This window comes from Megachile rotundata, chromosome 11, assembly GCF_050947335.1.
Source record: "Megachile rotundata isolate GNS110a chromosome 11, iyMegRotu1, whole genome shotgun sequence".
NCBI lineage: Eukaryota > Metazoa > Arthropoda > Insecta > Hymenoptera > Megachilidae > Megachile > Megachile rotundata.
This window is the reverse complement of record NC_134993.1, coordinates 7,702,814-7,719,415: the sequence shown is the minus strand read 5'-3', so window position 1 is coordinate 7,719,415 and position 16,602 is coordinate 7,702,814. Positions and strand designations below refer to the sequence as shown.

The window sequence follows — 16,602 nt, the reverse complement described above, 5'->3', positions numbered from 1 at the left end:
AAGCCAGTGATATAAAACAACCGAACATAATAGCTAAACGCGCGACTCGCCTATGTGAAATGGGGGTACCCCGCGTCCGTTTCCAGCTTATAGAGACGTCAATTTTCGAGTCTCCATCGTTCTGAAGGGCTCATTTTAAAGGGGAAGCTTCAAAGAATATGACCATATTTTTTTTTAATTTTAACCCTTTACGCCCCTCATTGAAAAAAACGCAAAAAAAGAATTTGTTTAAATTTTTCAACATTTTATAACAAATTGACAAAGTTAAAAAAAATATTTTAAAATAGCCCAAACCTTCACGAATAAAACAAAAAAAAATATAGCTAAATCGTTTCAGTAGTTTCTGAGAAAAAAATTCCCGAGTGGACCCCATTTTCGCCAAAATGAGCAAAAATTGCAAACTTTGACGACCTGTCATTCATTAACAAATTCGAAACCGGCAAAATGATGACTTTAACCCCCCCAATTTCACATGGACTACAACATATTTCGATTGGAGCAAAATCGGAGATGGTGACTTCCAAAAGTGATGGATTTGGCGTGGAATGACCCGAATAGCCTGTATACGCACTTGCCCCGTTTACGAACTTGTAAGTTTATTTACTTTACCTTAATTTTAGAAAAATTTTTAGAACATTTATCTGATTATTGACGCGTGTGGAGCTACGGTCATATAAGCAATAGTCACATTCATTGGTCAGCAGGGTCCATAGACCTGAACCCTTCAGATTTTTGTCTGTGAAAACGAATGAGAAATTTACAAAATAAATTAATATAAGAGATGAATTTGTTGCTCGTATAATAAACAATGCTGTCGTGAAAGAACGCAAAGACAGAAGAGCTGTACGCACTACTTTGAAGAAAGATAAAAAGTGTATATGTAGTAGTCAAAGCTGATTTTTGAAATATTACTTTGAACAATCGTTAATTATTCTTATGTTTTATATCATTTAAATATTCGATAAATGCAGTCATTCATTCGTTTTTTATTTTCAAACTATAGCTCCACACGTGTGAAGGGATAAGATTTAATCGCCATTGAAATTAAACAATAAAATTATAATTCAAAATGAAATATTAAACAATTAAAAATGCTGAAAAGTAGGTATTTCCTTCATACGTGTCAATTTTGTATGTACACATGTATACATGGACATGTATAAATACATTGATGATTTTTGTACAGAAATTTTTATGTAAGTCATACAACAATCTAAATCTTCTTAGTTTGTTGTATTTATTTAAGTAAAGTGTTGCCGATATCAGAGAAATAAATTTCCGTTTGTTGCACCGCAAGCACCAAGAACTAATCTGGATGAACTGAAGGCTCTTCGAGAACTGAAACAGCTGAAGGAACTTAAGGAACACTTAGGTAACGCATACTAAAAATCAGATATTCATTGTTTCAAAAATAGAGATTACTCTCTTTCCGACTTAAATTTTTTTTAGTTTCTTTGAAAACAAATTATAAGACAGCAAGTACAGTGTTGGGGGGGGGGGGGGGGGGGGGGGGGGGGCAGAGTTAAATAAAACGTGAAGAAAATGTCTAGTATTAGATATAAAGAATAGTATATTAACTAACAGATTACATCGGATATTATTTTCGTTAACACGTGCTCACTTGAACGAGGTTACGAGGACAATGGAAATGATAATCGTTACATACTTCCGAATAGAAAAAACACAAACAAGGTGTCGCCGCTGGACACAGGTAGCCAGCGCGGCCTGTATACAAAAATTCAAATCGAATTCGCGCAAACACTTAACATACAGGTATTTAATTTGTACTTCAAAGTTCGTAATTTAGAAACTAAATCAGATAAGTAAATTTCTGGATATCATAATTCGTGCATTCCTAGATTACTAAATACTTAGATTTGTAAAACCCCAGATTCTAGATCTTAAATCTAAATCTAAGTCTAGATCCTAGGTAGCTAAATCTTGATAGCTAGATCTTGGTAGTTAGGTCTTCACACCTAGATCCATAAGTTAGTAGATACCTAAATCTGTGGATTCCTAAACACCTAGGTATCTAGTAAATAATTATTGGATACCTAAATTTGTGCATTCCTTAACATAGATCAATGTACCTAGATTTTTAAACACCTGAATACTTAGATTTAAGTGAAGTCCTTAAATTTAGATTTAGGTTCCTGAATCCCTGAATTCCTAAATAATTCCTAAATTCCCTGGTACATTAATCAAAAAATTTCAGAATCTATAAAAATTTTGCCGCACAAAATAACCTGAAAACTCTTAAACTCATAAAACTCCAGACTTGTAGATTTCATGTCCCCAAATCCCAAATAATCTCTACAATTTAATCCCTTAACTTACAATTTTCTCTACAGTTGAGTCAGTCTTAACTATCTAATTATTGCAATGTTAAAATAAATAAAGAAAGTTGAAATTTTAAGTATATCTTGCATTTAACAATCTTCAGTTGTGCTGATCATAAGTATTGAACTCAACATTGAATTCTGCAAATACAAGTTACTCATATGTTTGTCACATATGTAAAGTATACGAGTCTGACTCAATGTTATAAGCTAAGTGATTAATTTGAAATAATTTACTAAGATCTATCATATGCATTTTTAATACCAAATCATTTCTAAACACCAAATTTAGTACCAAATCATGTTACAGGCGCTGCATCCACAGCAACCAGAGGTCCCCTAGAAAGCACGACAAAGATTGTACCAGGAGCAGTAACTTTCCAGAATACAGAAGCCATGACAAAGGTAAACTGTCGGTGATATTAACAAGTTTAATCCCATATGATATGAAGCAACAGTTAAGTCATATTACCTCGTTATACTTTCAGATGTCCGGCGTGAGTCCAGTTGGAACATTGGCTTACATCATAGACGAGCAAGCGCTACTCGTTAGAGTAAACACTGGCTGGCAATACATTGCAGTTAGTATGAAATTTGATCTTTCGTCGTGTTTCTGTTACTGTACTTGTTTTCTCATTAACTATACATGTTCTGCGGTTAAATTTATCAAACTGGATACATTGCTTAATAGTTGCGCTCCTAATTCAAATACTGCGAAGTAGAAACAGATTAAAACAGATCTTGAAATTGAGCTTAAATTGATCTGAAAATTATTCTCAAAACTGATCTCAAATTTCATCTTAAAATTCATCATAAATTCTATGTTAAAATTGATGCTAAAATAAATTTCAAAAATAGTCTTAAAATTGATTCTAAATAAATTAAAATGATCTTGAAATTGAGCTTAAATAGATCTGAAAATTATTCTTAAAATTAATCTTAAAATTGATCTCAAATTTCATCTTAAAATTCATCATAAATTCTATGTTGAAACAATAGATTTCAAAATTAGTCTTAACATTGATTTTAAATAAATTATTTAAAATGATCTTGAAATTGATCTTGACATTGAGTTTAAATAGATCTGAAAATAGTTCTTAAAATTTATCCCAAATTATATGCTAAAATTGGTATTAAAATTGATCTGCAAGTCGATCTTAAATAGATCTTAAAATAGAACTCAAAATAAATTTCAAAATTAATCTTAAACTGGATCTTAAAGTTTATCTTAAAATTAATCTCAAAATAGATTTTGAAATTGATCTTAAAATTTATTTTAAAATTGATCTCACAATTTATGTTAAAACTGTTCTTAAAAGTAATCTTAAAATAAATCATAAATATGTCTGAAAATTCATTTCAAAAAGATCTAAAAATAAATCTAGAAAATCAAAATAGATCTCAAATATGAACACATTTGAAATGACATTATGCGAAATATTATTTCAGAGATATTATTCCATTTTATAATTGTTTTCTTACTGAAGAACAGTTATTTCATTTCAAAAAATAATTTTGCAATGAAAATAATGGAATAATAACATAGTCGTTCGATATTTCAGTTGACGTATTTCAATCGTGTCGTGATTATTATTAAAAAATCCGTTACTGATATATTTTGGACATTATTTGCTCAAATAGCTGTATTCGTTTAAATTACATTTATTTAAATATTTCTGCAAATAGCTATTTTTTATTTTAATTACAATTTAAAATACGTTTTAACATTCATTTTCATTTGCAATTAATGTAGCAATGCTTTTGTATACAGAATTATTACTTTTTGATATCAACATTTCTTGCAATCAGCTTTGTAATGAATATTCGATCGAGTAAAGCTGTTTGACTCGTTTATATGGCAACGCATATACGAGGTGTGACACAAAAGTAACGAGACTAGTCCAATAAATCATTGTACCTGCAGAATCAGTTTTCCGTGACATTATCACCTTCAAAGTAGTCCCCTTCAGCATTCACACACTTATGCATTCGGCGCTGCTTTTGCTGGTAACAATTCTGGAACGAGGTTTTTGGAAGTCCTTTCGGACGATTCTCCGTTTTTGCCTGAACCTCTTCAATTGAGGTGAAATGGGTTCCCTTTAAGCAAAATTTAGCTTTAGGAAATAAAAAAAAGTCGCATGAAGCCAAATCAGGCAAATAAGGAGGATTCCCTATCACACTAATAATTTTGCTTGCCAGAAACTGCTTGACAGACAGTGCCGTGTGAGCGGGTGCTTTGTCCCGGAGCAACAGCCGTCCATCGCCTCACAACTGTGGCCTTTTTTTCCTAATTTTTTCACGAAGACTTTTTAGTATTTCAATGTAATAGTGTTAGTTAACAATCTGACCACTGGGAAACCACTCAATCATTACAATTCCATTAATGTCGAATTTTGATTTTGACATGCGTTCTTTTTTGGGTTTTGGGGATCCTGAAGACTTCCATTGCATCGACTGGCGCTTACTTTGTGAGTCATAGGTAAAAATACATGTCTCATCACATATTACAACAGATTTCAACAAATTTTACAAGAAACTTGATGTTTATTCGCTGTTCGGTTTTTACGTTAGACATTTTTCCGGCAGAATGCAGTTGCACGTGTTTAGTAAATAACGTAATATTTCCAAATGGTATGACCGATTCAATCGAAGTTGGCAACATGGATAGAGGAGGTATGTGGGATGATGCCACAAAAACATCATTGCTGCTAATTCCATTGTTTTTTCAAGTTACAGACCTAGTCTCGTTACTTTTGTGTCACACCTCGTATGCGTATACACGGTGGTACAAATAAAATGTTTTAAATTATTTTCTCCAAAAATATTGCAGACACTGATTACATTTTTTCTTTCGAAAAGTAAATCTAAAAGTAAAAAGTAATTAACCTCTTCATATGCTGATTTAGACATTAAAACGTTGAACATAAGATATTTAAAAAATTTGTTTGTTCCTTCTTTTTTGTTTGTTTGAGATATAATAAAATATCTTCTAACAAAAAAATTTTTAAAGTATATTCTATAGTGTATTTTAATTTTTATTACCCTAGTCGTTTTTTATTTTACATTAATTAGACTCTTTTGACTAGTACTTTTTACTGGTACTATTTGTATTAATAAATAAATATGTTACAGTACAATCAATACAATATATTTATTTCAATTGAAGTATTCGGTTTTTATTACATTTCATTATGCAATTACTATTACATTTATAATATATTTGTAATTAACATGATTAATACAAGTATGTATTTTGTATTATAATTAATTATAATTAATATAATATATTTATTACAGTTTAAATATTCTGTAAAATTCCTATACAACAATTTGTACAGTTTGCATAAGTACAATACTCATATGTATAAATACTTCTATATATAAGTGTTGTACTTATGCAAATTAGTATCGTTGTTTACAATTTTTATACATATAACAATTTATATAATTATTTTTTATCTATATCACAAATCGTTTTATACACACAATATATAAGCACAATAAAACAGATAATGGCAATTAATAATAAAGACAAAAGATCTTAAAAATTCATCAAATCTTTCAACTGATAAATTTTACAATTTATAAATTGAAAAATAACAAAACTACCTTCCAGTTCAAAGAGTTAATATTCTAATTTGTATATCATCATATACAATACAATGTGTATATCATCAATATCTAATTTGTATATCATTTGGATGTTATAGCAAAATCAATTTAACTGAAAATATTCATGTTGTGTTTCACAGTTAGGATCACTTTTGCCTATAACTACACCAGCTCCGCCAACCACATCACCGCCCCCAGCAAATCCACCTTTCGAGGCTTCCAACTTGATCAACCAAATACCCGTGAAAGCAGACGGAACAGGAGTGAGTAGCCATCTTAATCTTGTAAAACGTAAATGATAAGATGCGAACTAATGCATTACCTAATTTCAATGAAATTTCCTTCTTCTGCTGCAAAGTGGTATCCGCGAATGGTAAGTCACTGGTAGATCAGCTTAACCTAAAAGACCAATAAAACATGAGTTCCTTTTCATTTTGCTTGAAATATTTCATTTGAATTTTCCCTCTTCAAAGATTAACCTGATTTCGCTTTACTAGATGCGTTCTATTTACTTTTGGTAATTACTACGTTAAATTATGATGGAAACATTGAATTTGCATCGTTGAAAATGGAAAAGTTGTAGTGGATGTTGATCATGTGAAGTTTGTATTGCTTGTTTATAATGTTATGAGAAGGGGTACATGATAAGAGTGACTGCAATAATGTACATAATCCCTGATCAAAAAGTTAAGATAATTTGGCATTTTTTGGTATTATTTTATTATTCTAATATTTTACTATTTTTACTATTTTCTGTTTCAATATTCTCTATTTTACCAATTTATTAATTTAATGATTTAATGATTTAATAATTTAATAATTTAATAATTTAGTATTTTATTATTTTACTAGCATAATTTTATAATTAAATTCCTTGCAAGTTTTTAAATCCTCAAAACTACTAAAAATTGTGGATAGTTCTAATTTTAGGATCTACATCATGATTATCTAATTAATATTCTACTTAAGTATCTAATTAGCAATACACTAATCTAATAATCTATCTAACCAATAATCTAGTTTTAATTTATTAAGTTAATTAATTAATTAAGTTAAATAAATTAACTTAATTAATGCATATTCAAAAAAAGTGTAACCAAAATTTATCTAAAAACGAAGATTGAAGTAGAAAAAGTTACTAGACATATCTTTTTAATATTATACAAGAAATTTTAATCTACTAATGTAAGAAAAAATTCGTTTCTGTTAATATAGAGTCGCGTCAGCATTTTGTGTTGCCGCTGCAATTTTCTGAGTACATACATACTTCCATTTTGTCTGCCTATAAGAATGCGTAAATACAAGCCTTTGTAACTCACTGTTGCAATTTTCATTTGTCATAAATTCAGCATTGTGAGAAATACCGAGTTCGAATAAGATGTCATATACTCGATTTTAAAAAATATTAATTTATTGCCAACTGCAAAAGTAAATTTGTATATTATTACGTAAAGTTACATCTGTAATGAAAAATCGCAATAAATTAGCTTTAATAATTCTTTGATTAGAACGGCTTATTTTACAGATAAAATTTAAAAATTAAAGTAACATCAAATTTCCAAAATTTTTAAGTTTCAAATTTTTCAAATATTAATTTTAAAATTGTAAATTTTTAAAATTCAAAATTCTAAGGTTCAGAAGATTGAAATTTCTGAAACCCAAAATTCAAAAATTTTAAGTCTGAGAATCTCAAGAACTATAATTTCTAGTGAAGTAAAGTTTTAAAATTCCAAGGCCTGAAAGTACTATAGTTCTAAAATTCCTAATTCTCAAAGTCCCAAACTTTCAAATTCTCAAACTCCCAAAATCCTAATTCTCAAAATACCAAAATGCCACAGTCTTAAATCTCAACAACTTTAACATCCCAAGCTCTATTACATATAATAATATCTAATCTAAATACATATACAATTTTCTCATATCTTCAGTACCAAAGAAATATTACCTACTATAAACGTTATTGAAAACTGTCACAAAATATAATAGTCCTAAAACAATTTCTACCTGAAACAATTTTCGTTTGAATTGCTTGAACAATTGTTTAAAATGTTTTCGATTGTGACGGCAAACGACATCCTCAACGACCAGTCGTTTATGTGTTTAAAGTATAACAATAAAGTTCAGTTTTTGACAAGAATGTTATGTCGATTTTACGATTTTCAGCTACGAATGGCGGCTTTGAACGAACCGTTTACCGGCGATATGCACGGCGTACGCGGAGCTGACTACGCCTGTTATCGACAAGCAAAACGAGCTGGTCTAAGGGGTACATTCCGTGCATTCCTCAGTTCCAGGGTTCAGAATGTTGACAGCATTGTAAGACTCGGAGATCGGGATCTTCCTATTGTCAACATTAAGGTAATCCGCCATTTAACGTAATGCAAACTGTACGCTGCATAAATATACCAACTCCTCGTATCTTCGATGATCTTTCAGAAAATTATGGTCCGTATTCCTTAAATAATAATTTGTACTATGTAAATTCTATAAAATTGACGTATTAACATAAATAAGCTAGGTTACATGAAACCCAATTTCTCAGGCGTTTCGTAAATAAACCCTGTGTCTTTATGTTGGCATCGATCGAGCTTCGTAAGTAAACAAATTGATTGTGTTACCTTCGTTTGTGTTATTAATGAAGTGGAAAATACACTGCGGAAATACATCAAAAGGATTCTAGAAATCTATATGAGAAAGTATATTAACAATAAAAAAATTAATTTCATTATGCACGCCATTACACGTGCGCTACCGCGCTTTTCTCTACGTCTCGTGTATCTGTCACTTCGGCTGTCGATCTCTGTCCGATTATCTCCGGACGCTACCGATCATCTTCGGAAGCTACCGATCCTTCCCGAAATTAATCACACTCCGCGGCGCTGTATACTTCTGTTTGTTTTACATTCGTAAGATTAAATTATTAAGTTTAAAAAGTGAAATCTTCCGCATTGAAGGCAATTGTCTTTCTTCGAGATAAACGTAAAATTCTATGATTAGCTTTTAACTGGACAATGTCGTTGGTTCAACTGCGAGATAATTGCAATTTAAATGTTGCAAAAACCATCTTCAGAACCGTTGTACCATCTCCGCAATTGTTAGGGCGATATTGACACAACTGAAAAACGAAGATGAAATGAGACATCCGCTAAAGCAAACACGAGTACAGATTGAGAGAATATTAGTAAAAATATTTGTTTTACTAGAATGTTTTGTTGTTTCAATTTGTTTTTTGTACATTTTATTTAGCGAGGAAAAAATTCAACCCAGATTCGAATTTTCGATATAATTCGTGGCGATGGAAACACAGTAAATTATTAGGTTATTATGAAACATGATAAGTTTGATATATTTATGGAACACCTGAAAATTAGTTTTTAAGCGTGCATACAATTTTATTCGAACACCTTGTATATTCTGAAGAATATGACCGTGAAAGTTTTTCTACAATTGGAATATCAAAGTTACAAAGTGACTTCTGTTGAATTTCCAGGGAGACGTTCTGTTTAACTCTTGGAAAGAAATGTTCAATGGAAATGGAGCGTATTTCTCGCAGAATCCAAGAATCTACAGTTTCAATGGAAAGAACATCCTAACTGATTTTACGTGGTGAGTTTTTCACATTTCACTTCAGTGATTTGATAAAAACTTGAAAATTCATTGATTTTTAAAATTTCGAAGTTTGAGAAAGAACGTAAAGGAATAGTAACATATCGACGGGCAATTCTAATGCGAAAACAAAACTTTTTTATTTTTCATTTTTTTTTTCATGAAATTTTTACCGACATACTTATGTCATTTTTCTAATTAAAATGAGACCAAACACAACGTAATTTGTAAGATATTTATTTGTAAAAGTTTTGCTTTTTTATCGGAGTTTTATTACAGATTCATAGTGAACGGACGAGTGACACGTCGGGTAACTTCGTTATTATTCGGTGCTATTCGGATCACGTGACACAGTCGAAATCGTAGACATTTTATGCCTGAAATAAATAAGTTATTACAAGTAAATATGTTACGAACTACCTACGTCGCGTTTGGTCTCATGTTACTCAGGAAAATGTCACAAATATTTTGGAAGAATTTGTATGAAGAAAGGACTAAAAATAAAAAAGCTAGCAGCGCATTAATATTGTAGACACTACAGCAAGTTTGACCTTTGCCGACTGCCGCAATTGCAGCGTCTCTTCTCCACTCACTAAATTATAATACAGTATTTGACCTCGTTTTAATTAAAAAAATGTAAAAAATCTATTGGTAAAAATTTGATTACTTAAAAATAAAAAATAAAGAGTTTCATATTTGTATTGATATTGTCTCACAGATATACTGTAATGTTTCTCCTTAGTCATGAGTATAATTTCTTCGATGATATCGTGTAGATGATTTTCGCTTATATCAAGACTATACTAAAGTTACGTTTATTATGATTCTGTTTGATTGCAGGCCCGAAAAGGTAGCGTGGCACGGTTCACACAAATTGGGAGATCGAGCAATGGACACATACTGCGACGCCTGGCATTCGAGCAGCTCTGATCGTTACGGATTAGGATCGCCTTTAACAGGCGGACGGCTGTTAGAACAAGTTCGCTACTCCTGTGACAACAAGTTCGCTTTACTCTGTATAGAGGTGACCAGCGAGACCACAAGGAGGAGGAGGAGCGTCGAAGTTACCGAGGACGAGAACGAGATGTCGGAGAACGATTACAAGGAATACTTGGATGCTCTAATGGAAAATTAACTCTTCTCTTCCTCACCCTTAATATACGTAAACAACGGCAACAAACAAACGTTTCGCTCGTTGTTATGCAAACAAAGAAATCGAGACGCATCCGATAATAATCGCTGTTTGATGGACGAATGAGAAAGCAATAAAAGAAGTAATAAAAAAGTATCATTCGAACACGGTGAACCACCGTCAAACAGTGATTATCAGTCCCGTTTCTAAAATCTGTATCTGTAATTCCAAAGGTTATAATCGCGAGCTATTAGCCAACGCTTTACACGAATTTTCGTTCTCTCTTTAAGAAATAAGACTGATCGTCTAAACATCGTTCATCAGTGTCCCACATCGATTGCCTGTACTCTTGATCCATCGAGTGCGAATCGACTCTACATCATTAGGAATACCCTACGTCACGACAAACGTCCAGTTCTTAGACCATTACTGCGAAAACGAGTCTTCAAAGCGTGGCCAAGAATGCCCGCCCCGAGTCACAATTTACTGTTAAGAGATTAATGAAAAAAAAGCGAAAAAGTAGAAAAAAAGAAAGAGAAAAGAACGTAAACTAACGGGCTGCCGTGCGACCTAAAATAAAAATCGGAGTTCATATCCGCGATCAAATTGCATTTACACTTTAGCCAATACATATGGGTGTGTATGTTAGATGTAAGCAACCAGTCGGTTAAGATGGATTCCGCTAAAGACCATTATTGAGTTTTTTCGCATTCGGAATCCAGATTTATGCTCCGTGTACAATTCGCGGCAGACATATCAGTGCGATACGAATTGCACGGTGTATGAAGTTACAAGTACGAGAAGAGTCGCTAATATTTGGCCTAATAAGTGTAGGCAATCAAGATATTGTCAGAACTCGACGTATACGTAGTACAATATAACCTCTATTGTCGGAATTAATAGAGAAGCGAGAATGTTCGTATCATTTTCCTGCATTGAACTTCATATACTTTAGATCGGTTATGCGCGAACTGTATGTGCACTCGTTATATTGCCACGGAGGGAGCTGTAGAAGAAAGTCTTGGAATTAATGATGTTGAATGAGGTCTGCCTGTTCAGCATTTGAAAGTTTGTGAATTTTCAAATTTTCGTATATTTTCATTTTGAGAAAATCTTGACATTTTTTAATTTTTAGAATTTCTCAGCTTGACAATTTTTCAGTTTGAAAATTTGTGAGTTGGAGAATTTCTGTTTAAAAATTTCAGAATTTGTGAATGAATGATTTAGTAAATTCATATACTTTCTGTCAAAATTTTTTAACAATTGAGAATTTATATATTTTCAAATTTCTTAATTTTCGTAAATGTATTTATCAATTTGTAAATTTGAAAATTTGACACCTCTTGAATTTTTAAATTTTGTTTGGACTTTGTAAATTTAAGAATATTTAAATTTTTAGCTGTAAGAATTTATGATTTTGAAAATTTGATAAATAACTAAACTAGAATATTTAAAAGTTTGTTAATTTGAAAATTTGTAACTGAATTGTGACATTATTCGTATTAATTAACATAATTTTAATGAGTATTTATAACACTTCTATTCTAAATAAAAATAATTCACTTTAATTTAATTTTTACCCATTAATTTTTGCAAATATGTGAAAATTAATGGTCTTGGAAACTTCTTCCAACAAACCAATAATAGATGAAACTTTACTAACCAAATACATAATATTTACTTTAAAATAAATGTTTGCTATTAATTTTTTTTTTGAATTCTCTTAAATTCTCTTGCATATGTAATACTATTGTGTGTGGATATTCCTTTACATTTGTATTATAGAAATCACTGACAAAAAGCAATATATAAATATTTATCATCAGGCGTAAAGTTTGTTGATCCATATCAACATTCAACTAGTTTTACACCTTATGGTTGCATTTCCAAAACTACATTCTTATACTGAATTTATTGTATTGTTACTATTCAATTTATTATTTAATTCATAACTAAACGTTTATATTTATATAATAAATTACTATAACTCTGAGAACACGATAATTTCAGTTTGTGCAGAAAAATTGTGAAGAGATTTGATTGTTATCTGTACAAAATACTGCCAAAATTACATGTATAAAAAGTATGAAATACTGTACGGAGAATTGAGCGTTCCGATAATGTTTCGATAATAGAGGTTCTGCTGTAATATTTTACAACTAATGTATTGCTCTTGTTCTAAAATGTTACTATCAGGAAAACTGCCGCTATCTTAAATCCTCATCTGCTTTTACATCGAGCATAAATCCAGTCTAAGTCAGTGTCTATAATTCGAAGATACAATGTATTACTAACAATTAAATCAATTCATTATGATTAAGTAGAAAGATCGTCGGTCTATACCTTTAAGTTTGTCAGCACGCTTGTTGGCGAATACGTATTTCGTGTCGAAGAATGAAAATCCCCTCGATGCCGTACGTAGATCTTGACGTAACGATATAAAAACAACTATCCTTCAATATAATTTGCACCGAGGACCGTTTCATTTCAAAATTTTGTATTATTTGTACACTTTATTATTGTCTTTCTAAATAAATGGCGAAAAGTATATCTACTGGATTTTTTATCAGTCTTTCAATACCTTAAATTTTAAATAAAATACATGTAAACTAAATAATTCTAATATGGACGTTAAATTTATAAAGAAATGTTTAATTATAACTGAAAATATTTGTACAGTAGACTCTCGTTATAATGCTATATTAGTAGCGCTCCCCACCATCGTCCGATAATTCACGGAGATTACCGAAAACAAAAGAGGTTAGGAGAGGTTAACATTTCATGAAAGAGTATCCTTAAGAAAATTGTAAAAATTTAATTCACGTAAACTGTACATTTTAATGTACATTTCTTTACATATATTTTTACGAAAGATAATTAAGATTTTAAAACAGCCAGGGCTTCTGTGAACTTTAGTCCTTCCAGTATGTACGCAAGGTTCTCCATAGATGCGTCTACGTCTTCCTCCGCCCAAATTTCTAACATATTTTTACATTGTTCGTACGGTGTTGGTTTTCCTTGGAAAAACGTTATCTGAAAAATATACATTTATTCATTTTTCTTTTTTTTTACATATGTTATCTTTAATGTTCACTTACCTCCTCAGCTGTATAACCAAGCTTGGTTGCCAATTTCTTCCAATCGCCTTTTAGAATTTCAGATAACTTTGCCACCATTTCTGGTGTGACTTTCGTTAATTTTCGAGCTTTTGCGTCAGCGTTTTCAGATTCGACTTGTTCGCTTTCCTGCTTTAAAACGTCTTCAGAGAATTCCTGATCGTTTGCTTCTGGCGGTGGTGTCTCTTCCGTTTCTAATTTTGTATCTGATTGTGTTTGCTTTAATGATCATAAATAGTACAAGTTTAATTTAACAACTAAAAACAACACAAACTATTAAAACAATAATATACTTACTGGACGATCTTTGGCAATTTTTTTTATCATTGTTTCAAGATATTCCGGAAGTTTATTAATGGGGTAATTTCCATGAACAAAGAAATGAGGGCTACGTCTAGCTAATAATCTCAACGCTCTCCAACCGAAGTTTCCATCGTTAACTTTTCTGTACAAATAAATCAAGTAATAATGTAATCATTTAATTTGTACAGAAGATATAAAACAATATACTTACTTGTACTCGTCATCCACCATTGCACTAGGATCTAATTGCATAATAGCTTCTTCAAAATATGTTTCTAAAGATGGAAGGAAATCTCTGTCTTTAGATTTACAAGCTTCCAGATTATTAGGACATAAATTCCATAATTTCGTAAGTTCTGGACTACAAAACATATTTATATAAATATATAACAAAGCATTTGGTATTTTAAACTAGATAAAAGTTGCATACTTACTTTCCCATATGATATTTTCCTACTGCTTGAGCTTCTCTAATAACATCTCCAATTCTATGCCTTGGTCTTTTCGGTTTTCTTACTTCTTCCTCATCGATAGAATCTTGATCTGGTTTTTTAAACGGTGGGCAACCTTCGTTTTTCCATGCATTCCAATGTTCCTCTCGTTTCAATATGTTTTTAACAGTTTCTGCAAATGCTGGGCCATCGGGTGGTGTTTCTGTCAGTAAGGCGTAAACTTGTTCTGTGGTTGCTTTTACCCAATCTACTTGGTCAGGCTTCAGTTCGTGTGTTTCACTTAAAAATGACAAAAATTATTGAGACTCTGCATTGAAATCAATTCAAAGCGCTATTTAAGGAAAGCAGACCTTGTCTCATAGCCACTGGCAAGGAAGCTTTGGAAAACAAACATCGTTTTATAGCTTTCAAAATTATTTTACTAGTATTTTATAAAAAAATGTGCAATTCTATCAAGAGGAATTGTGAATTCATATGTAACATTATACAAGTTTAAATGGAGTGCATACAAATTGTGATACTTACGCTTTAAATTTTACAGTGCTATTAAGATACTGGAAAAGAATGAGAAATTGCAGCAATACATATCGTCTAAAATTGGAATCGGATAGCTGCAATTCCAGCAATTTTTGATTTGTTAGGTATTTTGCAAAATAAGGAGTTTCCTTATGAGATCCTTCCATTGAAGAATCGAGTTTAATAGATGTAGATGGATAGGTACGTTGTTCTTCCAATTTAAAAGATGAAAATGCTGACAACACACTAGAAGCATGCTGGAAAAAACATAAATAAAGAACTATAGAATGCATTTACACTACAATTTTATAATAGCAATAACACGTAGCTGAAACTTACTGCTGAAAATACTTTCCAATACATTTTACTATAACACTGATTTGGATTTCTAAAGAAGTCTTGCAGTGCCCAAAACTTTCTATATAAATTATAATCAATTGGCACTTTAGTCTCTGATTTATCTTCATCTTTGGTTACTTGTTCCAAATCGTTTCCTTCTGATTTTTCAGAACCAAATTCTGTGAAATTCTCTAAATTAAACTCACTAACAATATTGAGACCAGATCTTTCAGAGAAAGGAAAAAATTTAGCTAAGAATAATAATATTCTTCCACAAAACACTGTCTGTTGTGATCGAGACAGTCTTCTAAGTAAATCATTGCACATTCTTAATAAATTATTTTTACAAGCACTGAAAAATAAATCTTCCTTCCATACGACAACATTGTTTTCAACAAAAGTAAACAATTGTTCACATCTATCGAGCGTCATTGAATCAAAAATATCACCAAGTAGCATTACTGGCATACTCGCAGTCGCTAAATCTCTTTTACATAATTCAATACAGAATGTAATGTAAGTTTCGAGCAGCTGCACATTGTTCGCTGCATTTTCAGATAGTATCACAAGGAGAGTGTCTCTTAGTGCTTGATCAATAGCAGCCTTTCTATCACCATCATTCGTACACCGCGCTGTACATTTCTTCTGAAACGTTTGAACATCTGGCACTATGAAACATTGTTGTAAATAATCCTGAAATACAAATAAAATATCATTGAAAACATAAACCACATAACCTCAAAAGTGCAATCAGTTATACGTATATGTATGAATTTTTATGATTCTTACACTGTACTCCTTTCTTAGTACTTCGAACATAGCCATCGTATAAAATAAATTTAGACGTATTTATTTTTTAAATGATCAATTCTATGTTACTACATATCCACCACCATGTCAACAAACCCTTGTATACTGCACTATATATAGTATAGTCTTTTCAGTACATAATGTAGGAACATTCAAGTGTATGATTGGTTTTCCTAGGAAAATAAATATATCCCGCTATAACATCAGCGTATTGTCATAAATAATGTCTAATTTACAAAAGACATTCGTAAAATTGATAAATAATCAAATTTTCGCAAATATATGCTTGCTTTTAACAGCAAGTCGTTTTGTTGCACAATTTGGGTTTTAGAATGGATATTCTAGGAACTATATCACAGCGTAAGTTAACTAAATAT

The 16,602-nt window shown here is 31.2% G+C and overlaps 2 protein-coding genes and 1 long non-coding RNA gene across 11 annotated transcripts in view; 1 reads left to right on the top strand and 2 right to left on the bottom strand.

Annotated features, from left to right (window-relative positions):
* Positions 1–13,237, top strand: part of Mp (collagen XV/XVIII-type protein multiplexin) — a 582,981-nt gene extending 569,744 nt beyond the window's left edge. For 6 of the 8 annotated variants that reach the window (XM_076537426.1, XM_076537422.1, XM_076537424.1 and 3 more), the window contains 8 exons: positions 1,298–1,372; positions 2,650–2,744; positions 2,828–2,920; positions 6,092–6,214; positions 6,310–6,324; positions 8,115–8,309; positions 9,442–9,557; positions 10,398–13,237. In XM_076537426.1, the coding sequence (XP_076393541.1) occupies positions 1,298–1,372; positions 2,650–2,744; positions 2,828–2,920; positions 6,092–6,214; positions 6,310–6,324; positions 8,115–8,309; positions 9,442–9,557; positions 10,398–10,692 (1,007 nt within the window). In that variant the 3' untranslated portion in view covers positions 10,693–13,237. The remainder of the gene's footprint in view (positions 1–1,297; positions 1,373–2,649; positions 2,745–2,827; positions 2,921–6,091; positions 6,215–6,309; positions 6,325–8,114; positions 8,310–9,441; positions 9,558–10,397) is intronic. The other 2 variants (XM_076537430.1, XM_076537423.1) reach the window with 1 other exon arrangement.
* Positions 6,037–9,129, bottom strand: LOC143265427 (uncharacterized). 2 transcript variants are annotated; one of them, XR_013039970.1, is made up of 4 exons: positions 8,570–9,129; positions 8,140–8,406; positions 6,274–6,350; positions 6,037–6,174 (listed from the first exon to the last, which is right to left on the bottom strand). It is a non-coding gene; the product is annotated as an uncharacterized LOC143265427 (long non-coding RNA). The 2 variants fall into 2 exon arrangements; XR_013039969.1 differs by lacking the exon at positions 6,037–6,174 and having other exon boundaries at positions 6,208–6,350; positions 8,570–9,126.
* A 247-nt stretch (positions 13,238–13,484) lies between the features above and the next one.
* Positions 13,485–16,362, bottom strand: Hpr1 (THO complex 1-like protein Hpr1). The gene is made up of 8 exons (XM_003701730.3): positions 16,205–16,362; positions 15,416–16,108; positions 15,086–15,333; positions 14,543–14,839; positions 14,320–14,469; positions 14,103–14,250; positions 13,788–14,024; positions 13,485–13,722 (listed from the first exon to the last, which is right to left on the bottom strand). The coding sequence occupies exons 1-8, from the start codon at positions 16,238–16,240 to the stop codon at positions 13,567–13,569; spliced, it is 1,965 nt and encodes a 654-aa protein (XP_003701778.1). The 5' UTR covers positions 16,241–16,362; the 3' UTR covers positions 13,485–13,566.
* Between the last annotated feature and the right edge of the window lie 240 nt (positions 16,363–16,602).